General features: G+C 38.3%; 1 protein-coding gene across 3 annotated transcripts in view; it reads right to left on the bottom strand.

Annotated features, from left to right (window-relative positions):
* The window catches only part of tbc1d1 (TBC1 (tre-2/USP6, BUB2, cdc16) domain family, member 1), a 96,028-nt gene that overhangs the window by 2,875 nt on the left and 68,599 nt on the right, over positions 1 to 24,554 (bottom strand). For all 3 annotated transcript variants that reach the window (XM_066660297.1, XM_066660298.1, XM_066660299.1), the window contains 6 exons: positions 16,765 to 16,926; positions 12,147 to 12,308; positions 6,581 to 6,825; positions 5,200 to 5,359; positions 2,722 to 2,891; positions 36 to 212 (listed from right to left, as the gene is read on the bottom strand). In XM_066660297.1, the coding sequence (XP_066516394.1) occupies positions 36 to 212; positions 2,722 to 2,891; positions 5,200 to 5,359; positions 6,581 to 6,825; positions 12,147 to 12,308; positions 16,765 to 16,926 (1,076 nt within the window). The remainder of the gene's footprint in view (positions 1 to 35; positions 213 to 2,721; positions 2,892 to 5,199; positions 5,360 to 6,580; positions 6,826 to 12,146; positions 12,309 to 16,764; positions 16,927 to 24,554) is intronic.

Raw genomic sequence — 24,554 nt, forward strand, 5'->3', positions numbered from 1 at the left:
TAAGCATGCTGTATTGTATGGTAGGTCTCATCTACCTGTACTTCCTCCAGTAGGTCGAGGTTTTGCTGCCGAAGGCTGCCATTTGTCTTCTCCAGCTGGGCAGCACGCTGGGATTGGCTAAGTGTGGAAGGGCCATCTAAAAGCTCATCCTGGAGCACGTGGTACTCTACCTCGTAGGCCTGTAGCTGCTTACTGATGTCCATCTCAAAAACCTAGAACACAATAAGACTTGAGATCCTGAGAAGAATAAATGCAACCAATGTCGGGTGGCTTGAACCAAACTTGAAAGCCTTGCACAATACATTTCTAGAGATTGAGCATATTTCTGCTGACAAAACTTTTTTTTTGGCCTCATAGCCCAAATTACTTTTTTTCCCCCTCAATTCTGTGGGTTTTAAGTCAGAATTGGTTTCAAGGTGATACGAAATGTAGAATTGTGAAACATTTTTTATTTTAAAGTCTATAGACTAAGTTTATATAAACATCTGGCTTCAACTCAAAGATGCTTAGACTGGAAATTAAATAAATACATTTGCAGGTTTACTGAATTTAAAATGACACTCCACACGTTTCACACTTTGATGACACGTGTGAACCTCATCCAACTGCCAAACCTCTTCTAATCTTGGAGGAGATTCCATTTTGGTTACTTAAGGTGTGTTTGTTTGTATAAGGTTACACATATTTAATTATGTACAGGAAAAAATTGATTAAACACACGGCTATACAAAATTGTATAAAATATGGCATCTCCTTTCAGACGTTTGGAATCATCATTTTCAGTAATGTTTACACTCATTTTATTGAAGATGCATATTTAAAATGATCAAAATATTTATTATAGGGCTGTCAGAGATAACACACTGCAAACCTTAATGCATACATTTTTTTTTTTTTTAAATAAAAAATTTAAAAACACAAATTAAACATTTATTGAAATGTGTCTTAATGTTGCTACTGCTGAGTTTGTGTCCTTCCTCCATTAAAGCTTCTGTGTCTGAGCTTCATCTTTGATCGTTCATTGCTAAAGTTCTCCCTGAAAATTTATACTCAACACATTAAGAGTTGCTAATACAAAAATCATCACAATGCCCCTGAGACTACACATTTTTGTCCCAACCCAAAAATGCAAAGAAGTGCTCATTTTAACTCGTGATTAATCGACAGCCCTAATGTATTGGTAAACATTGCATTTATTTGCTTCCTATGATGTAGCTTTTAGAGGCATTAGACATTTAGATCCTATGACCACAAGTGTGAAAACTTCTGGTTTTATGTCTTTCTCTGTAATGGCATATTTGGGACCACACTACTCTGAATGACGCTGTTTATATCTACATGATAATGGAATGGTTTTGAAATATTCGTAGAGTTCTTCAACCTGAAGGAAAAACTTTAAATATACATAAAAATAAAAAATAATTAAATGTTGTTTTCTTAGTTATTATTAAACAAAATACTACTATCGTTTAATGTATGCAGTATTATGTTGCAACAAAAACGTTGCGCTTACACACACACTCTTTCAAAATAATAAATACAATGACAGTACCTCTCCTAAACGGATACTCAAACGAAAATGAATGCAAGCCAAACTCAAATAAATTCCATAATTGAGGTGTAAATGACTCATGTGCATGTGTGAGGAAGAATGTATGTTTCGTTAGAGAAGGATAGAGAATGTTACAGAGAATGAGTGGCATGTTTGGCCAAAAAAGGTGAAAGGCTTGTAAATATAAAAACATCTGAGTCTTAGAGAATGAAAGAGTGACTGTCATTTTCGGTACACACATGAGGATATATGTGCACCCTGTAAACACACACACTCATCATCAAATCAAATACCACTACTGAAGCCAAACCACAATCATTTCTCCAACCCTGACATGTGCGTGTCTCTCTATCACAAAAAAAGTAAAATTAAACAAAACACTGCGACCCTGAAATGAACAAGCGGAAAAGATGACAATGACGACGATGATGAAATTAAATAGAAATTGATGACACCATGCCCACACAAACAGTTTTCATTGATGTATCAAAGTGTGTGTTTTTTTGTAATAAGTGTTTAGGCCAACAAATGAAAGGGTGGATTAAAGGTACAGCTATGTACATTCCCATTAAAAATGTACGAACTGATCTGAGACACAAGAAACATTACAAGAATGGTGAACTGGCTGTCCCAGAACCCAGACCTCATTGGGTTACTTAGACAGTGTGAAGTAGAAAGTAAAAGCAAATTATTGAACTGAACCTTGGAGGAGGAGAACAATATCCTCCTTAAAGGAACACTGTAGTATTTTGCCTTTAAATTGCATCTTCAAAATCATTGCGATGCTCCACTGAGCTGTAACAGGGAGAACAGTGCCTCTGTCTTTTCTTCTCTGGGCTCAGCACTGCTGTATCTTTTGGAGGAGGCTAGAAAGCCCCCCCCCCCATGATATAGTACAGTGCTGTAAAACTGTACTCTACACTCAAAAAATATAGGGGGACTTTTGTAAAAGAAAAAAAAGAGAATAAAGTATAAACTTATTTTGGTCCATTTTACTGTCGCAAATGTTAACATAGTGAGCAACAGCTGGTGTGTTTAAATTAAGACAACAAGTGTAAAATTAAAATAAATAAATAAATGCTCAGAATGTAGTATTCTGAAATTGCTTCAGTCAATCGGATGTCAGAAAACTGGACCTAGCAGTTAAACAGATGTTGATGAGATCGTACCTGGTTGATGGTTTTCTCCATCTGCACCAGTCCGAGGTTGGGCAGAGTGGTTTTGATGAAGTCCACTATGGACTCAAGATTGTCGTGCTGAAGAATCAGCGGCTTGTGGCTACCCAGAAGGCTCAGTGCTACTTTGAAAATGACCTCTGACCCCTGCAGGAACAGCATATCTAGAGCAATAAATACACACATAATAAGCAGATGTTAATATTACGTATTGAAATTTCTTTTATTTCAGGATTTAAATAGTTCGTTAAAAAGGATTTATTAAGTATTCCAATTTAAAACTCATGCATAGATGGTGATATAGATGAATGTCTGTACGTGCAACTTTAAGGAGACTGTTACAGAACTTCCTTTTTCTTTCCCCTCTCAGCAATTTGTTTTTACTCCTCCTTTCCCTTTCCTTTTTTTTTTTTGTATGACTAATTCATGAATACCACATTCAAGGAAGTTGATTAAAAGAAATATATGAATGCTCATGGAGAGGCAACTGTACCAGTTTCACAGATCAAATGTTTTGAAAGAGGGGATAAGGGGAAATGGGGAAAGAAAGAAAGAAATAAAGAAAGAAAGATAAATGAATTAAATAAATAAGGTTTAACTGAGAGAATGTTTGTGTGTATAAGTGTGTACGCAGCACTCTTGGCCTAAAGGGTAAAAAGATGGCTCAGAACTGATTACACTAGAAGTGAGAGGTGTGTTTATCATGGCATTGCACTCATATCTGTGTCTCTCACACACAGTCACGGGTTTGTGATTAAACACAACAGAGAGAGCGCCAGTCGACAGGCATCACTGACTAGCATTAACGCTCAATTTGCACCTGCACGTACAGAGCAAGTGGCAAATCGCAAGAGAGACTGAGTTACAGAGAGAGAGAGAGAGAGAGAGAGATAAAGAGAGAGCTCTCTGAAATATTTAGTCTAGATACAATAACAGGCTGACCCTTAAGCCATTCATAACAAAGAACCATATTCCACGCTGTAATAACAAACTTGTGGTAGGGTGCGTAATGGTTCAGCCTGTGAATATATTAATGACAGTTACACCAGGACTGTGGTCAATCAGATCATACTGTTCATAGAAAGAATAGAAAGAGGAAAAGTAGGCGTCTGTTTATACAAAACCAATGACACAGGGTGTGCCTTCGTGTCAAGGACCATAAAGGAGAAGAGGAAAAACTAGGGAAACCTGTGGCAAAGTGGAGGAGCTATGACAGGAGCTATATTCTAACATGATATATACAAAAACATTAACATTAACTTGGCATTAAAGGTTTTGTAGTTGGTAGCAATCCAGCTACAAAGATTCAGATATCCAGATACAAGAGATTCTGAGAAGTCTATTATTTGATATTATATTTATATTATTTTTTAAAGTAATTTATTTTTAGTTCTTTTTTATTATTTTTAAAGTAATAATTCAACAGTGCTTCACTGAATATGATTGCAACTGTCAAAACTCTTGATACTTAAATAATTTACTTCCCCCACAAGAAGTCCTTGGCTATATTCCACCTTGCTGTATGCAGACATGCCGGTTCATAAGCATCTTTTCACTGGAAATCCGAGTTATTCTGGCATTAAAGCTATCACTGGCATTGGGTGTGTCCTCCTTGGAAATGTAAAGGTAAAACTTATTTTAACCTCAAGTGATCTAGCTGCGGAGCTTTGCTGTGCTCTTTCAATATTGTCTGCTCCCAGTGTTTTACACGTTGTGTAATCTGTCACTCTGTTTGTCATGTTACATCCTTCATCCAAAACTGAATGAAATCATCTGCTCTTTTAAAGATAGCATCATACTAAAGTGGGTTTAAATTAAAGTTTATTTACTTTCATGTAAATAACCTCTTACCTAGAAGCCTGTATTTGCTGAGTAATTAATTCCTATTTCCTGCACGTACACATGCAATATGATTGACATGGTAAGTATGCCATTCAAGTTGCTGCAAAGATTTTACTGTTTACAGTATAGAAATCTGTTTAAGAGTCACACTTGTGTGAAGTATAAATATTCTACTGAAGTATGTCCTTCCTGCTAAGGGCACATAACACAAAAGGTCTTTAGTAGATTGGTTACATAAATTAATTTAGAGCTGAGCTATACTTGGAAAATACCAGAGACAGGCATTTTCACTTTTTTCTGTAGTGAATTTTTTGGCTAGCAGCAGTAATTGTTAAAAACAGCTAAAAACAAAGTTAAAAAGGCAACATATTAATTGAACTAATTGAACTTGTTTAGAGCTCTTAATGCCATTTCTCAGTTTGGCTTTTCATACCAGGGTTCAAGTTTTCTTTGAGCATGTCTGAGCAAATAAAAAATGTCATTTATCACAGTTAAATAGACAGAAAAATATGATCAAGTGCAATGAATAATCTGTTTTGTTTGACAGCCTTCATGTAAAAAAAAAAAAGAATAAGTGTGTACCTGGGCAGGTAGCTGTGCATGTGTGTGCATGTGTTTGAGTGAGTTTACCAAAGACTCTGGCCACGAAACCCAAGGGGAAGTGAGAGGCGAAGGCGGTGAGGAACCAAGGAGCTGCGTAAAGGCTTGGCCCAATCTCATACTGCTCCAGATGTGTATAGAGTTCTCTGTGGTAGTCATGTAACAGACGAGACAACTGATACATCTGGATCTGAGAGTGAGAGAGAGAGAGAGAGAGAGAGAGAGAGAGAGAGAGAGACCCGTCTGTTACCATTCTCACACTTCATTTAAGTTTTATAAAACATATATTGTTTTAACTGGTTCCTTTTATTATTACATTTCTACAAGATTGCTGTTCATTATTATTATTATTATTATTATTATTATTATTATTAATAATAATAATAATAATAATTATATATATATATATATATATATATATATATATATATATATATATATATATATATATATATATATAGTTGTAATACTCTTAACGTTCCATGTTATTGTATTAATGCTTTGGCAGTACTGTGTCTGAATATGGTCATGCCAATAAAGCTTATTGAATTGAATTGAGAGAGAGATAGATATAATTAAATCCTGGTCAGTAAATAGGTGCATGTGATGTTATGTGTGTTGTCCATTTTTGTGGATTTTTATTGATGGATACTACAACTTTTAAACACAGCAGCTGTCCATATTGTGTAAAATTTTCATGATGAATTTTTTTCCCCCTTCTATTGTAAAGTTACTATTTTGGAGATAAATGTTTTTCATTAGACAGCAACAACATGTTTTGTATGTGCATCAACCACTGGCAGTTAATTATATATTTTTGTTAATATTAAATGTTATTAATATTATACAGAAATTGGTTGGGTAGAATTTTACTGCAATTAAAGAGAGTTAATAGATTCACAGCAGATTTCAAAGATGCAAACCAAAGGGAATTTATAGGCTGACTGAGAGTACGTGAAGTTCTGGAGAATAGAGGGAAAAGACTTCAGAGTTCAGTGGAAAGACACTCATGCAGTTACATGTTTCTAATTTCCACAACACTAAGGATTCCACAACGCTAATAACATTCCAGAGCACTGGACAGTTGAGAAGATCTGTGCTCCCTACATTAATGGAGCTCCTTCCAAAACTTTTGGGATGAGTTGGAGTAGAGTTTGTTATCCACTCAACAAAAACATCTGACATATTTCCAAATATTCTTGTGACTTAATGCACAGGAACATTAATATGTTTAAAATGTTGTTTAAAGGGCTCCCAGAAGATTATAATCTGTCCAACATATTAGCTAATGAAGTAGGTAATGACTAGTAGATAAACACTGGAAGATAACTTTCATTTCTTGTGAGTCTTTATTTATTTTTAAAAAGTAGACCTTCCAGCTGGATGGACTACAGTGGTGTGAACTGTTTACCTGCAGGATGATCATATCAGGTCTGTACTGTTTTCGCAGGCCCATGTCATACATTAGGAACTTGAGCATGCTGAAGGCATCTTCCTCGCTCATGTGCAGCAGCAGAACTCCAGCCACGAAACTCAGACCTTGGCAGTAGCCCACCTCCGGGTCCAGCAGAGAGTAGGCCTTCAGCAGGTTATAGAGAGACAACTGCCCAGCACCCAACTGAGCACTAAAATACGGGTGAGTGGGAAATGTACGGCCTGGGGTGGGGTAGGGAGGGGGAGAGAGAGACATTTAATTCCTTGCATAATTACATTAATTACATTGTAAGTTTGCCTTTAGTTCACATTCTATATTGTGTGAATGGCATTAAGCATTTTAATGTAGAAGTAACTTATTCCCATTTGAATAATTTATTCATCTACTGTAACCACTTCATCCTGTTCAGGTTCATAGTGGGTTCACAGCCTACTCAGGATCAGTGGGTGCAAAGCAGGCATATAGGGCGCACACACACACACACACCCCTATGGACACTTCTGAACAACCAACCCACCTCCCAGCATTTGTGTTTGGACTGTGGGAAGAAGTCAGAGCATTCTGAGGAAACCCAGACAGACACAGGGAGAACACACCGCATTTCTCACAGACAGTGTCTCGAGGTGGGGCTTGAAGCCACAACCCCATGACCCTGAAGCTGTGACAGTGACACTACCTACAGCAACACTCATGACAATGCAGATGTTACCCAATAAAATGACAGATTCCAGATTCAATTCAGTCTAACTTGACAGCAGGATAAAGAATTGGCTACTTGTTATCAAAGTGCAAATAATCACTAAATAAATTGGATACAGGCGACATCTAATAATAGCTTCTCTCAGTAAACAAATGGTGTTGGAATACAATTTGGCTTAACATTTAGAGTGATAAACATGTGTTTGTGTAGTTGGTGCTCTAGCTGGAAGCAGGTCTATGTTTGAGGTACAATATACAGTATGGAATGTCATAACCACACCCATCATATGGAATGTGCACATGCAGGGACATCTGGCATTACTGGAATTATATTTAGCTTATGTTGTACTATTAAAGTTCAATGCACAGGTTTGTAATCTAACAGGTAAAGAGTCTGAAAGTAGGCCAAATGTTAGTGTTGACTTCAATTTCAGAAGCCAACACTGTCCTAAACAGGCATGTCCTTTTTCTATTCGTCTAAAACTCCTACTGGTGTCCTACAAGATTCCATTTGAAGGCCACTGCTTTTCTTAACGTGCAGGCTGTATGTCTAGGAAATGTGAACAGGAAACATCAGTTTTCATGGCTATATGTGAACAGCCTATAGAAAAGCTTAAGACCAGATGTTGGATCTTTCTGTTATGATATCATTGTGATTCTGGTATGATTGTATTCAAAGACAAGGGTATTAGTGAGGTCAGGTACTGAAGGTGAATAATTCGTTCGGGAATCAAAAACACCACTCCAAGTCATCTCGAAGGTATTGAATTATGCAATTTGACCTTTTTACAGTACAAATGCTGCAGGGCTTATAACCCGCTAACTGACGCCTGCAACTGAGCTTAGTGACATTAGGTTCATGTGCAGCTTCTCAGCAGTGCCCCATTTAATTTCATGGGATATTTATAGGGATATTATACACACTGTGCAAAACTGAATGTCTGTGTCCATAAAGCAGTGGTTCCAAAAGTGGAGGGGTGTTATGCATTATATATCTCATTCAATGGGTCTGTGCCCAGGGGGCACACGTGTATTGACAGGTTAGTGCAGCAAGGCTAATGAATGAGAATAGAATAAAGCAGGGCAGGTGGGCTCTCCAGACGGTGGTGTGTAAGCTGAGTGCATCATTTGGACTGAGTCTTCTGACCTGCAGAGCATCTATGACATGCGGTTTTGGACCATGGGCCAGGGGATTGTGAAGGGCCTCAGCCACCCCAGCAATGGACTCTTCTCTCTGCTCTCTGAAGGCAAATACAGCGAGAATGCATACGAGCTACTTTCCACAAGACATTTGAGCTCTAAACACTGGACAATAAACCAGAACACATACCCCCAAGCACACACACGCCTCACACATTGGAACATTCTTTTCACTGGTCATCAATTAACTATATATACCTCCTGTTCTATGATTTTGCAATTTTTTATATTACTGACTATTATTGCATATATCTTAATTATTCTATGTTTATTTAAAAAAACCTTTAATGTGCATAATTTTTTTTATCATTTTAATTATACTATTGTCTCTGTATAGATGATATTTTTTACCTTATATTTTAATGCTTATTTTGAATCTTTTTGATTTTTTGTGTGTGAGGGTGTGTGTGTGTATCTTCTATTTATTTATTTCTATTTATGCCTTATGTCTATTTTTTTTCTTCCTCAGACCGCCTGCCGGCCCGGCCTAGAAGATACATTAATGCTGACTGATACCTAAGGTTGCGTGAGCCATATTTCACAGAGACAACTTAAGGTGGCACCACTACACCGTCTGTTGTTAGTTCAGCCATATTTGACATTCCAGTTCGTAAAGTAAATTTGGAACCATTCGGCAGTGACCAGAGGTTCTCTTTTCCCTGGACAAGTACTATTTTTGGGACCAAAAAAATAAGGGGCCAAAGAGTTGAGAGTTGAATTGGGACACGCTCACACTGCTTCAGCGCTGTAGGTCCACCATCCACTGCGGTGCAGCTCAGTGTTTTACTGGAGCCTCGAACTGAATTGTGCTGAACGTTGTTGATGTAATGTTTATCATAGTCTCTTCTTTATGTTTGGAGAATGTTTCTGTGACCCAGCCTTTTGTTTTCTACTATATATTTAACAAACAGAAAGTCATCTTGTCTGTTCCTATAACGACACGAATACACGAACATATCTCACCGTTACTGATTTCTGACGAGTAAATTACATCTGCACAGCTTTTTGTTTAACACAAAACGGGCAAAACCTCTGGATTATTAAAGCCACAACACCAGTGAGGTGTTACTCAAAATAAACAAAGCTGTGAATTAGTTACACCACAGTTTTATCAGTCAGACCCTAATAGAAATGTAAGTCGGTAATAAATATCTAGTTCCCAGCGATGCCCTGTTCTTTATCAAGTGTAGATTACTTGGTTGATAAAATGTTAAGGTGCTTGGTTTTAGACGTGTTCAATGTGTTTTGAGTTGCTTTAATGTCAACTCAACACAGTGCTTCAGTTTTGTAGCTTTGTATGACCAGGCTTTCCATGATCGTACATACACTGTCAGTTTATGTTTTATATAGTTTATTATTTGTTATTATTGTAAACAAAGACATGTTTTTGAAATGCCAGAAAAACCTCTTTGACAATGGCTATATGGCTAATGGCGGTCCGGCTAATCTATGCTTGCCTAGTTTCTCTGTGCTCTGGTTTACATGAAAATAGTAGTCCACAAAGCATTTCACTACTACTTGTTCCATGTAAGTTACAAATCAACTTTGATCTGAGATACATAATGCACGTCACTTGTAATAATTCATAAAAATTTGGAAACCACTGCCATAAAGGGTTAATCTTGAAGTAATTCAAGGGGTGTCTACAAAGGTTTCAACATATAGTGAAAAGATCCTTTATTACATAAAAGCACATTAGTCTTATGCATGGAAAATTTTTGCAGTGAACTATGAAAGAGAAGTAATTACACCCTGCTATATCTTTTTAGTCTACTTCTAAAAGGTTGTCTGTTCTGGATTATTTTTTGCATATTTCAAAGTGACAAACATGCTCTAAACATGGTGCTGCCTAGAAGACCACAGCTTTCTATATGTCCTACCCCCTCTCCTCTCCACACTATAACTACATAATTATGGCATTGCATCATGGGCTTAAGGCAAACAGTAATATCTTTCAGCATGTCTGAGATGGGCCAGGTGTGTATGTGTGTGTGTGTGTGTGTGTATATATATATATATATATATGTGTGTGTGTATGTGTGTCTGTGCGCGCGTGTGTGTGTGTGCGTGCATGTAAGTTCCTAGAGCTGATGTTGCTCTCTTTCAGGAATGTGAATAATGGGCACTGGTAGGTACCCGTGTGTGTGTGAGAGAGAGTGTGAGCGAGAGAGAGAGAGAGAGAGAGAAAACCAGCAGCTCTCTCTCTCTCTCACCGCTTCTGTTTTCATTGTCACTCCTTCTCAAACTTTCTCCATCATTGAATCTGTCCATCATATCCCTCACTCCCTTATCCATCCACCATGCTTTCACTGCGAATGTTTATACGGTCCATAGCAGCATGATGACTTCATATTGAAGAACAGTAGAGAATAGTAAGATGACACACCTCTCTGAATTTCATGCAAGTGAACAGCATTGTGCAAAAATCAGAGACCACCTTTTATGACAACCCATATCAAGAAAAACAAACATAAGGTACAAATAATTGGGTTTTGACAGGATTTTTTTTTTAGTATATTAGATGATCCACTTGTATAATACAAGTAATCAAAGTAAAATAAGGTGTTAAAAAATATCAAATAAATAAATAAATAAAAATATTAAGCTTTCAAAAACTAGAGTTCAACACTATTAAAAGAGGGCTGACCAATGTGTGAAGTAGTACAAACCCAGCCATCCAACAATCCCTTTTTATGACGTGTTCTCTGGAAAAAGCAGATCTCAAGAAAAAAACGTGTGAGCACCCCTGGATTAAAAGCTAGAGAGAAAATGGGACTCAGAATAAGTGTGCAAGATATGGTAGATATCCCTCAGATAAATACAACAACGCTTTCATAATGAGAGACAGGAGAACATAAAGATTCCTCCTTGCTTTAGATCTGAAAAAAAAAAAAAAAACTAATGCCATATGTCTGAAAAGATGTGGACCTGTCAATACTCTCTTAGTGACATTAGTAAATACACAAAAGAGTATAAAATTGTCCAACCAGATTGCACTGTAAAAAAACTGAAAACAAGTCTCCAAGAAAACAAATTAAGCAGCAATCTTGTGTATATGTTTTTTTTTACAAATTAAAATGTTTCTTTCAAAGTGTGCTGCAGAAGTCGTCCCAAACCAAGAATGAGTTGACTCCAACGGTTTCTCTATGAATCATTGACCAACTGTTGATACTTGTGAATACTTAAAATGTACCCTGTGTGAATTGTCTCCCCATATACTATTCCCTATATTACTGACTATAAAGTGCACTATTACAGGGAAATTATTTCAGGAGGGTAGTGAAATATTTCAGACACTACCTCATGCTGGATTTTACTAAACAACACAGTGCATTACTCCATCCACACGTGTAATGGGTGCACAATACCTTTTATAGTGCTTTGTGGGATTGTTTGAGTACACTAAAAATTTTCCACGTTGTTTTCAGTCACTACTACAAAAATGTGGAACCTAAAATGGATTAATTTGTTGACAAAATAAATAAATAAATAAATAACAAAAACCTTTAGTTATAATTCTTACCTTCAAATTAATATTTTTATTTGGTTCTTATCTAGGTTTCATTGTGAAAAACAGGTTGTCATATGTTTTTTGGTTTTTGAAATTAACACTATGCGTGTGTGTGTGTTTGTACGTACTAACCCAGGTCTATGAGGATAGCATGCTGCTGTGAGGTGAGTTGTTTCAGTAGATCTTTGTAAGGGGTGTCGTTATTAGGGGGTTTGTTGGCAGGAACTTGCTGCCTTAGAAGATACTGCTCGGAGAGAAACTTCCAGATTTCACCTCTGTGCTGCCGAGGGACACCTGCAAGTACAAAGAAAGAAAAAGAAAGAATGAAACAAAGGAGAGGGGGGAGAAATACGGAAATAAAAGTTAATTATGAAGAACTTGGCTCAAGTCCTAATGAAGCAAATCAGAAGACCTGAGGCCTTACAAAAGTAACACAAGTGGATATGAAAGGGTATACACTTTGTTATATTTTTTAATGTTAAGCTTGGCAAATCAGCAATAACTGTACATTATCATGTTTAGAAATATTCATTTGTTCCATTCAGAGATTTTGTCAATAATAATTTAAAAGAAAAAAAGTGTAACTTGACTAAAGGTGTCTAAGATTTATGCACGCTACTGTATACGTGCATGTGTGTAAGGCCACAAAGTAATACCAAACTAATCCTTAAACCCACACAGTGTTTACGGTAATGGCACATCCATCATGTCAAGTAGGAACAGGCAGAACCAAACCAGACTAATGTGTGTGTGTGTGTGTGTGTGTGTAAGCATGTACATTGCCTAATTGACATTTATTTCAGAGCTAAACCAGAATGAATGACTGCTTTTTGTACATCACTGTATTGAACAAGTTTACCAAACCAAAGTTAAATTACATTCAATTTATTTACTGTGAGACTAAATGTAAATGAAAATATAGCCGCAAGCGACAATTCTCGGGGTCCAAGCTTGTATTCGCTGGTAGAAGAACAATGCACTAGTATATGAGCTGTCCTGAGATAGTAGGGGCTTTTTGGGGAAGTTTGTGTAGTGTTTGTAAGGTGTTCCATCCTGTCCTGGCATCTCTTTGGAGGTGTAGCGTGAGATGGAGGAGTAGCGTATGACAGAGACCGCATAGAGCACAGAAGTCACTCTGGAGTTGCACTCTGGTTTCTCACCCTAATGTTCAGGACCCCCAAACAGCAGATATGATGTGGAGTTGCTTGTACTCGAGTCTGTCATCAGTGGACACAGGACACTGTCTGCTGGCTGTGTTTGATTGTGGACTATTCTCTGTCAGCAGTGATGCTGAGGGATTTAAAACTCCCAACAGCTGAGTCATACCTGCTGTATGGGTGCCCTGACCATTGAAGAGCAGGCTGAAAGTGAGCAGTCTTTGCAGAGCAAGAAGGTAGCATATGACATTTCCTGATACAGGAGCCACACTTTAAGATAGATTTAGTAGTGCTGTAAAATGTGATCCTTGGTGCTCTGGATTGTAAGAAGAAAGGGTAGTAGATGAGTGGGTGAGTTTCTGGTCTGCAGACAGGTGAACGTGGGGCTTGGGTTACAGAGACAGCCCAGATCACAGAACAGAATCTGGAATTTCACCCTGGATTCTGACCCAATGTTCAGGACCTCCACAAAGCAGATATCATTTGGGTGGTGGATAATTCTCAGCACTGCAGTGACACTGACATTGTGGTGATATGGCAGTGTGTGTAGTGCTCTTATGAGTGGATAAGACACAGCAGTGCTGCTAGAGATTTTAACATCTGTGTCAACTCACTGTCCACACTGAGATACATATATTTTATTGGTCAGACTTATAGATATAAATTCAGACAGTAGCTCATACATTCTCAGCACTGTAGTGACACTGACATTGTGGTGCTATGTCAGTTTGTATTGTGCTCTTATGAGTGGATCAGAAAGAGCAGTGCTGCTGGATAATTTTAAAACCTGTGTCCACACATACTCTGTTGGTCCAGATTATAGATAAAAAAAGGCAGAGACAGTAGGTCATACATTTTCAGCATATCTGCTTTATAGGTGTCCTGACCATTGAAGAACATGTGAAAATGAGCAATGAAAGTATGCAGAGCAAGAGGTTCACCCCTCTCTGTAGTTTTATATCTACAAAGTGCACCTGTGGACAATGGAGCTGAAAACACGGACACTGAAAGTAAAATGAGGTGGTCATGATGGTATTGTTGATTTGTTTAGATCTGCTTTCAAATGTCTGTGTCCTCTGGCCCTCTCTGACTGGCAGGGGGAGGGGAGGGGGAGAGGTGACAGTCTGTGTGTGAGGAGGAGAAGGAGGGGCTGAGGGGGGATTCTGCATAGAGAGAATCTGCAGGATGAGATATAGCAGACATATATTTGATCATGAACTAGTGCTTGGATCAAAAGCCAATATGGACATATGTGGTATCATGAGATTCATAAGAAACTGAATTTGAATAATTATCAACAAAATGTGGAACTTTCATTACTGAGTGATTGCAGCCTCTGCTTAAATAGAGCTGTGCAGCTTGCCTTTGAAACACTGCATAAGAAACAGATATAACTCACAAATGCGTTAGTCATATGTTATGAAAATGCAAAAGCTCCTTTCCCATGGTCTTTGGAATATATCTGTCTCATCTTGCTGGTACTGCATCTCTAGGTGGCAGCGTAATCAATTAATAACCTATGCAACCAGTTGTTGTCTAATTGTAGCGCTCCCTTTCTGTGCAATGCGGGCATGTTTAGCAGAGTACTTCAGAGTAATCACGTACATATGTGCACCAAGTTGTGTTTGATTTAGGTGAAGTTTGTTGTAGTTATAGCTCAAAGAGTGCATCGAGCCCCGCCCATCCATATTTGTTAAATTACTGCCACAACAGCGTGTCAAAAGTTCTACATTTTTTTGATAATTATTTACCTACAGTCTATACGGACTTCAAAAATACCGGTTGCTTATTGATAAGCCAAATTTCCAGGGAGGAGTTCGAAAAGCTCCATTTTCACATACCTGACTATTGTGGATAAACTATGCATTTTTTGACAATAGTTGCAATTGCAAAGTTGTATGACACTATGCAGAGTATGTAATAAAGCAAACTGCTTATCAATATGTTTATATTTCGCTGAGATATTCCATATTTTCATATAGAAAATTTGAATTGCGCCCCCTAGTGGCTATCGTAACGAAAATTGTTATGTGCTTAGGAAGTTCTGCCATGGATATACCATGCAAGTGTCATGATGATAGGACCTTGTTAAGGTCATGAAACAGCTGCTGAAATTTGATTGGTCGATGGTGGCCATGTTTTTTCGAATATGACATCATCGTCATAGAATCTAAGTCAGCTCATCACACACTACATGCATACCAATCGGCATGTCAATCGGACAATCCTGTGAAGCGTAACAATTTTTTTGCTGTTATAGCGCCCCCTAGGCTTGCAGTTGCACAGCCAAGTACTTATGGCTTCCAGCCCTTATAGGGATCAAGCATGTGAAGTATCGTAACATTCGGAGAAAGCGTTTGTGAATTATAGCTGTATTTGTCTGATTTTTGGAACGCGAGCTCAGCCCCTGTATTTGGGGGCTGAGTCTGGAGGCCGAGCAGAGATGAAATTCCAACTTTTTTTGGATAATTATTAAAGTTCAGGTTCTTAGGATTCTGCTGATACCACATATGTCCATATTGGGTACATTTCCAGAGACTAGTTTGCGCTCAAAAATATGTGCGATTTTGCATATTATGCAAATTAGCTCAAAATCTAAGTAGGCGGAGCTTATGGGTTCTTGGGGCTTTTTTGTAGGGTCTGACCTGAGGAATCAGGGAAAAAAAGAATTTCGTCTCTACGCCACACGGGGTAGGAGATATAGGGAGCGACGCGTTCCGCGTCGCTATAGCGCCACCATCAGGCTGATTGGGCTGATTTTTTTGCGCCTGAGTAGCGGGAGGGTTTACTACCAGTTGACCAAACGACAAGTCTGTAGGACCTACGGTTTGGGCTGCCCATCGAGTTTCATCGGAGAAAAAGAAGAAAAAAAAAAAAAAAAGAAGAAAAATCGGAACAAAAACAATAGGGCTCCAGCACTTGCAGTGCTTGGACCCCTAATTAAATTTAAAGAAAAAAAAAAAAACACTTGAATACACAGGCCCCATTTATTGCTTTATCATTATTTCTAAATATGCTAATATAATAAATGTGCTCATTATATTCAAATTTTATATTCAAAAGGGGTACAAAATTCTTTGCACAAAGCTAATTGTAAAAATATGTTCACACTGCAAGCAGCAAGAGCAAAAAACTGTTGAAGTCATTCCTTTACTGTGGGAGCAAGCATCGAGAAACTTTGGACAGTGGAGAACAGCTGCGTAGTGTGGCATACACACAGCAATCAAGGAGACGCAAAAGAAGTTGAGCCATGCTCAACTGTACACAAATGAACAGCGACGTCAAGGAGCTAATACCAATTAGAAATGGGGTTTTCACACCCAGTCGAATGTAAGCAAGGAGCTTAGTTCCCGTGAACATTTGTTCCTTTGTTTATGGGGGAATGCAGGGAAAGCTGATTCCACCGGTGTCTGTTTACCATGATAAATGGAGTCTGTGTTTATTAACTACAGTGTTAAAAAAAAAAAAAAAAAAAAAACACTAGGTGTGGTTGAAGAAAGGGGCTGAGTTTCCAAAGATGACCAAAGTGTCATTTTTTTTTTGCATTCGTTGTGAATGCAGTACAAGTGTGTGTGTGTGTGTGTGTGTGTTACCTTGTCCAACAGCTGTATGTATCTTCTCTTTATCAAATTTGACCTTGGCCCTCCCCACAGTGCTGAGCATTTTCTCCCATACCAGAGTTACGTCTTTCAAACAAGGGGTGATCTCTTCGTAATCCAGTTTCAATCGCTTGCTCTGTAGATCGTTTTCTGAGGCTGCAAGCATGCACACACACACACACACACACACACACACACACACACAAAAAAAGAGGGGCATTTAGAGAACACAACACCGTTAAGTGTGAGTGAGTGAGTGATATCTCATGCACATGTAGGCAGTGAGAATTTGAGTGTTTCTTCTTCCTTAAAGTTTCTCTCATATGGATTTAGAAAGCTTCATTTCGCCTTAGCGACTCAAAACTCCATAAATTAAATTCTCCAAAGCAGAATTTCCATATGACACGGCATTCTCAGTCTGATTTTATAAAAATGTGAGTTGATGAAACAAAACACACCGTATAACCTCTAGTTTACTAATGTGTGCTGCTGTTGTCTTTTACAAGCTCAGGGCATGTGCAGAATGTACATAAACTTTGACAGGATGTGTGTAATCGTTACAGGTGTTTAAATGGCTATTATTCTTTTATTTTATTGATTATTTATAGGATTACCCAACTTCATTGAATCGGATAGAAAATGAAATTGGAAAGACCCCAGTCAGACATCTCTATTCTAATAGAGGTGTACACAATTCGGAAGGAGCTATTAACGAATTATCGGCCTGCATGTAAGTGTGGCCAATGATATTACACTGACACCTAGGGATCTGGCAGAATAAAAGAGGTTCCAATCACTTCCATGGCCACAGGTGTATAAAACCAAGCACATAGGCACGTAGTTTCTACAAATATTGGTGAAAGGAGCTCAGTTAACTTCAGTGTGGTACCATGATAGGATGCTTCATGTGCAACGTGTCCAGTCATGAAATTTTGTTGTGAGGTTGTTTTTTTCAGGAGTTGGACTCAGCCCCTTAGTTCCAGTGAAAGGAACTCTTAATGCTTCAGCATGCCAAGTGAATTTGGACTATTTCTTTCTCCAAATTTTGTGGGAACAATTTGGGAATGGCCCCTTCCTGTTCCAGCATGACAGCACACCAGTGCACAAAACAATGTCCATAAAGAAATGGATGAGAATGTTTGGTCCTGACCTCAACCAAATAGTGGGATGAACTACAGTGGAGACTGTGAGCCAGGCCTTTCATCCAAAATCAAGCGGCCTGAAGCGCACTTCTCCTGGAATGTAACTTTTCTTTGCATTGATTCAGACCACCACAAATGTGACAAAAGATGAACCAAAGAACTACATAAACGTGAACTGCCCCACATTACAGAGATTGCCGACAGCAGCAAATGGTGTGAGATTTCCTCAGACATGGCATGAAAATCAGGGATGAAAAAAAATTACAGACGTATCACAAAGAAAATAACCTTGCTAAGAAAAGCGGGACCAAGCTGGAAAAATATGCCTGCTTTGCATTTACATTTTACCCCTCAAGTAAACTACAGTCTGTCCCAAACATAGACCTACTGTCTAAGCAGTGCACTTTAACGATTTATAAAATGTAATTCTACTACACCACTACACTGTGTACTACATAGTATAAAAAAAGATGTTTGAGATGGTGTAATTTCAAAGCTAAGCAGACACCAACGCAGAAGTGAAACACTTACAGCAGCGTAGGACTCTTGCATAGCCTACAGCTTATGCTCTGCATCAAGTAAAAGCATAAGCATAAATTGGTCTTTATAGCTGCAAAGGGTGGGCTTTCATAATATTAAAACCTATGAATTAAGAATGGGATGTCATTCAACATTATACACGTGCAAAGGCAGATGAGCAAGTACTATTGGCAATATGGCGTATTTTAAACATGGCTGCACCATGTGGGGGACCTGGTCTATGTTGCATAAACTGGTTCATCTTGGGACAATAAAGCAAGCTTATTCTATAACTCCTGTAATGCACTTCATAGAAAATAAATAAATAACATGTACACGTTCAGACAAATAAGACATTAGTGAGAATTTCATTTTTTTTCCAAAGTCTTTTCTATTATAATAGAGAGGACAGCACACATGTTCATGTACAAAAACTTTGCAAAAACGAAAGAATTCCCCTTTAGCAAAGCTTTTTACAATAACAAGCCATTCATTAAGATAGAAAGGAATGATTCAGAAAAAAACGAGTGTAGCTTGCGGTGGTCCTGTGGCCTAAATTCCAGCTATCCATAGAAAGACACTAAATGTGTCATTGTGTGTTAGTGCATTTGTGTGTGTGTGTATATGTATGTACACTCATCGTCTACAGATACTGGGTGGAATAAAGAAGGGAATTTCCCCACAATGCTTTGAATGTGCGCTTTAAAAAAGCTGACCCACATTTCCCACCTCTTGCTGGACTAAACACAAGCGCACATACACACACACACCCACTGAGGAAGCAATAAGGGGAAACAAGAATAGATATAACAACAAAATAGAAAGATGGAATACTATCCTGTATGTTGTTCCACACAAACAGAACACCAGGTTGCATAATTTTTTTGGGGCCCCACCCTTATTAAATCTTCTTGAATGTAATGACAGTAATTCATTAGAACTAATTAAAATAGCAGAGCCAATTTGGTTGGTGTTAAAAGGAATTGGCAAACAGGATTCAAGTTGTCTCTTTTTTCTGCTGCTGTTATTGCTGGATGCACTGACCACACACTCGGCACAAAATTTAAAACTTTTATTACAATCATAGACAAGATAAGATACCAATCCATTAGTGCTTCATATAAGGCCCACCCCACTTTCTTTGTACCTGTTTAAATCCTACATCTGACCACTGAGTTTGCTGTGACTGTTTATGATCCGATCAGCAATCAGGTACTCTGTAATAATAACTATCTGATTACAGCACCATGTCTAGCCTCAGTGTAGTCAACGCAAAGCACTCAGACCTGCAGCTTTTACCTACATCCACCAGCAATTTCCAATCTTGTGCTTCAGCCCATCTGCCAATATTTATAGCCTGAGCACCTTCTCAAATACGTTCCCCCTCATGCACGAACCTAACCACATTATTACTACAACCACTTGTCAGCAAAACTAACCATCTAAACGTAAAAGTGTTTGCTGTTCAACAAACACTCTAAAACTCTTAGCAACTGATTATGTCTCCATGACTACCGACCAGTGACAACCAAATCTTACAAGCTGATAGAATATGTTTCAGTGTGCCAACCCCTGTACGTAATCTACAGCTAGTGTCTTCACTTACCCACTGTCCAAGATATTGTGTAATTGGAAGGACGTCAGAAGTTACTCCCAGCAAAACAACTTGCCTCCATTGCTCACAACTCTTTCCAACTCTTGCACAGCCACTTCCTTCCTGCTTTTGTGACTGGCACTGCTTCTTTTACCACTGCATCTTTTGATCCTGACAAAATCATCTTGTGGCTCAACTTTCAACCGCACATTTAAATTCCTGGAGTGGTACCTCCAGTACCCTTCTCCCATACCATGCCACACTACTATGGCAATCTTAGCCACTTCCTCATAGCCTTGTTCATAACCCTTTCAAATCCTCTCTATGTCTGTGACCAAAACATCATAAACCATCAACAGCCATCTAATATGAGGCAGTAAGACAAATTGCAGACACCACAACGGGCAGGACAGTCCATAGCATCAATGCCTTCATCATGCAGGAACTGCTGTCGCACTTCAGCCACATGAGGCCTAGCATTGTCATGCATCAGAAGGAACCCAGGGCCCACTGCACCAGCATATGGTCTCACAATGGGTCTGAGGATCTCATCCTGGTATCTAATGGCAGTCAGGGCACCTCTGGCTAGCACATGGAGGGCTGTGCGGCCCTCCAAAGAAATGCCTTCACACACCATTACTGATACTGCCTCATGCTACCTCTAGGGGTGGTGAGAGCACTGACAAAATGCATAAGTGACCAAAACATCAGCCAGAAAGCATGAGAACAGAGAAATGGCCTGTGGTCACCACCTTCAGAACAGCTCCTTTATGAGGGTTGTCTTGCTAATTGCCTCTCGTTTCTACCTGGTGTCTGTTCCATTTGCACAACAGCAGGTGAAATTGATTCATAATAAGTGTTGCTTCCTAACTGGTTGACTTAACAGATGTGTGATTAACAAGGAGCTATACTGTATTGTTTAAGTATTCCCTTTATTTCTTTTTAGCAGTGTATATATAAAAAAAAGTAATAAGTAATATATTTTTAATATCCTATAAAACAACATACTTACATAACAATATATATACACATCAATCACCTTCTCTGTATATGGAGAGAGAATATAACGTTGCAGTGTATAGTTCTTATTTGTATTTACACTGCATTTCTTCCCTACTTATTTATATAATTTGTACAGCACAATCAAATCTGCTTGTGTGCATTTTCAGTTTTTACTTTAGACTGGCAAAATAAACACATGTTCCCATGCAGAAAAATAAACCCACATATTTGAATTTTACTGAGAGAATTGCTGTATAAATTACTTAGGTCATGGCTCAAAGTGTTGGCACCCCTGAAATTTTATACACTTGTTTATTTCCTTTAAGTGTATTGGAACAACATAAAAGACTAAAAAAAGCAAAAACTTATATAATTTCACGCAAAACTCCAAAAATGGGTTGGACAAAATTATTGGCACCTTTTCAAAATTGTGGGTAAATAACTATTTTTTTCAAGCATGTGATGCTGATTTAAACTCACCAGTGGCATGCAACAGGTGTGGGCAATATAAAAATAACACCTGAGACCAGAGAAAAAGGATGAAGTATGAAGAACAAAAAGAGGATTTCAGAACAAAAATTATGGAAAAATATCTACAATCTCAAGGTTACAAGTCCATCTCCAGAGATCTTAATGTTATTTTGTCTACGGTGTGCAACTTAATCAAGACATTTACAACCCATGGCACTGTAGCTAATCTCCCTGAACGTGGACAGAAGAGAAAAATTGATGAAAAGTTACAATGCAAGATAGTCCGGATGGTGAGTAAGCAGCTCCAATAAAGTTACAAAGAAATTCAAGCTGTCCTGCAGGCTCAGCGTGCATCAGTGTCTTTCGACATTTGAATGAAACGAAATGCTATGGTAGGAGAACCAGGAAGACATAGAAACAAAGTTAGACTGCAATTTGCCAAAATGTATGTGAGTAAGCCAAAATCCTTCTGGGAAAACGTCTTGTGGAAAGCGTTTTGTGAGACCAAGACAGAGCCTTTTGGTAAAACACATCATTCTACTGTATATATATCTAAATAAAATGAGGCCTATAAAGAAAAGAACACAGTACTTGCAGTAAAATATGGCGGAGTTTCAAAGATGTTTTGGGGTTGTTTTGCTGCCTCTTGCACTGGATGTGCTTGCATGTGCAAGGCATCATGAAATCTGAAGATTACATGAGATTATTATGTAGGGCCCAGTGTCAGAAAGCTGGGTTTGCGTCCTAGGTCATGGGTCTTCTTCCAGCAGGACAATGACCCCAAACATACTTCAAAAAGCACTCAGAAAATGGTTGGAAACAAAGCACTGGAGAGTTTTGAAGTGGCCAGCAATGAGTCTGGATCTAAATCACATTGTACATCTGTGGATAGATCTTAAATTGCTGTCGGGAGAGGGCACCCTTCAAATATGAGAGAACTGGAGTAGTTTGCAAAAGGAGAGTGGTCCAAAATTCCATTTGAGAGGTATAAGAAGTTTGTTGATGGTTATAGGAAGAGATTGATTTCATTTTTTTTTCCCAAATGGTGTGCAACCAAATATTAAGTTAAGGGTGCCAATTTTGTCTGGCAAATTTTTTGTGTGAAATTATATATATTTTGGGGTTTTTTTGTACAGTTTTTTTGTGTAGTTCCAATACACACAAAGGAAATAAACATGTGTATAACAAAACAAGTGTAAGTGCAATCATTTTGTGGAAAAAATGTGCCAACAATTTCGGCCATGACTGTATAATATACAATTACTGCTGCCACTGCTTCAGAATTTTATGTAATGTCATGCTGAATGCCCGGCCGGTAGTGAGCCTCGAATGCAGAGCTGTTTAAAAACTGCTGCCCAGCAGGCTCGCCGTGTCATTCTCACATTTGTTTGTAGTTTTATTATGACAGTGTCCCATTATAAACTTCAGTCAGTGAGAGATACTGTATGTATCTATATAATTTATATGGAAGTGTAACTGCATTTATAAGTCATTGTTTATTTAAGGAGAAGAGCCATCACTGATGTTTTAGCACTCAAGGTAAACTCTTGTGTATAATACTGATGAAAGCCTTGTGTTAGTGGGAAATCTCCCTCTACAACGTCAGTCCTGACCCAGTTACTCTACAAAACCATGTCTTTTCTTCATTGTGTGAGGTGCAGGCCTGGGCAGAGGTGTGTGAGGGTGTGTTAAAGGGGTCAGTTGACACTCCCAAAGTTAGCTAGAATTGTGCCAACACGCTCTGCAAAGAAACAGGATTATCTGGAGTGCTGTGTCATCACGTACTTTGAGTTTGTATCACACTTCTAATAAGTCTGAACTAATCCTTCTGTTCACATGGATTAATGCAGGACAAGTCTGGGCATGTGCCTTCACCTACTTAGAGTTGATGACATAAGAAACCAATGAGGGTCATTTAGCTAGTGCAATAAAATTATATTTATTTATTAGACAACACAAAAATATTAAAGAAGGGAACAAAAGCATGTTGTATATTTATATTAATTATTTGTTACTCTTAACTCATAAAAATTACGTTTAAAGTGTAGATATCAGGTGTGGCCATGTCCTAAACATCAGTGAACCTGATTTGGGACTGGAAGTTCACATGATTGAGACCCTCAACGGGCAGAAAAATTGGGGGTGGGAGAAATGAAGAAACAATCTCTTCCTTGTCCCCTGTTCTCTCTCTCTCTCTCTCTCTCTCTCTCTGTGTGTGTGTGTGTGTGTGTGTTTTCAATGCCACATTTTAATAATTCTGGATTAAGATAATGATCTAGATTTGATTTCTTTAACATGTTTTTGTAAGTTTTCCAAGTAACAGCAAAAAAAGATGTTTCTCTAAAAGGCCTTTAGGTAATGTACACATGTGAGACCCTGTTGTGCTGCAAAGGGAGGTTGTGTTGTAGCTAGAGTGGCCAGTTGTCCACTGTTTGTTGTTGGAGGTTGTTGTTTTATCCCAGGTTTTCAACTCTCATTCAGACACTTAACATTTCACTTAGGATTTGTCTTATGTTTTGTTATTGGCTCATGCAAAAGTAAGCCAGTAGAGAAGCGCTAAACATGAGTTACGAGATCTGTGCCATCCTTCAATAAATCAGCAATACCTTCCCACCCCCTCACGCCCCACCCCATGGTCTGTCGATAACCAGAGTATACACAGCATCCCTTAGGTGTGTGAGGTGTGATGTCATGTCCTACTTAGTCATAGTGCAATGAAGAGTACAGGCTGTTACTTATTTAATTTACTTCTGCTTGTAAATAACACAATCACAGTGTTATGGACGGGTTCAAATTTATGATTGAAGTGGACACTTGGGGCCATTAGGCTTGGCTTTATAGTGTTGCTGTAGCTATAAAGAAGCTACTTGGAACACTGTCCACATATCACTATATTACTATTACCTGATATCTACACCATGTGCGTTGTGTTAGAAAACATTAACCCCCTTCACACACACACACACATATTCTCAACAGTAAATCTAAAGGAAAACAAAAGGAACTGTGTTCCAAAAAAACGCCTGGTTGTGTTGCTCCTAAATTATGGAGTTTCT

The sequence above is a fragment of the Hoplias malabaricus genome, chromosome 2 (assembly GCF_029633855.1).
Source record: "Hoplias malabaricus isolate fHopMal1 chromosome 2, fHopMal1.hap1, whole genome shotgun sequence".
In the NCBI taxonomy this organism is placed as follows: domain Eukaryota; kingdom Metazoa; phylum Chordata; class Actinopteri; order Characiformes; family Erythrinidae; genus Hoplias; species Hoplias malabaricus.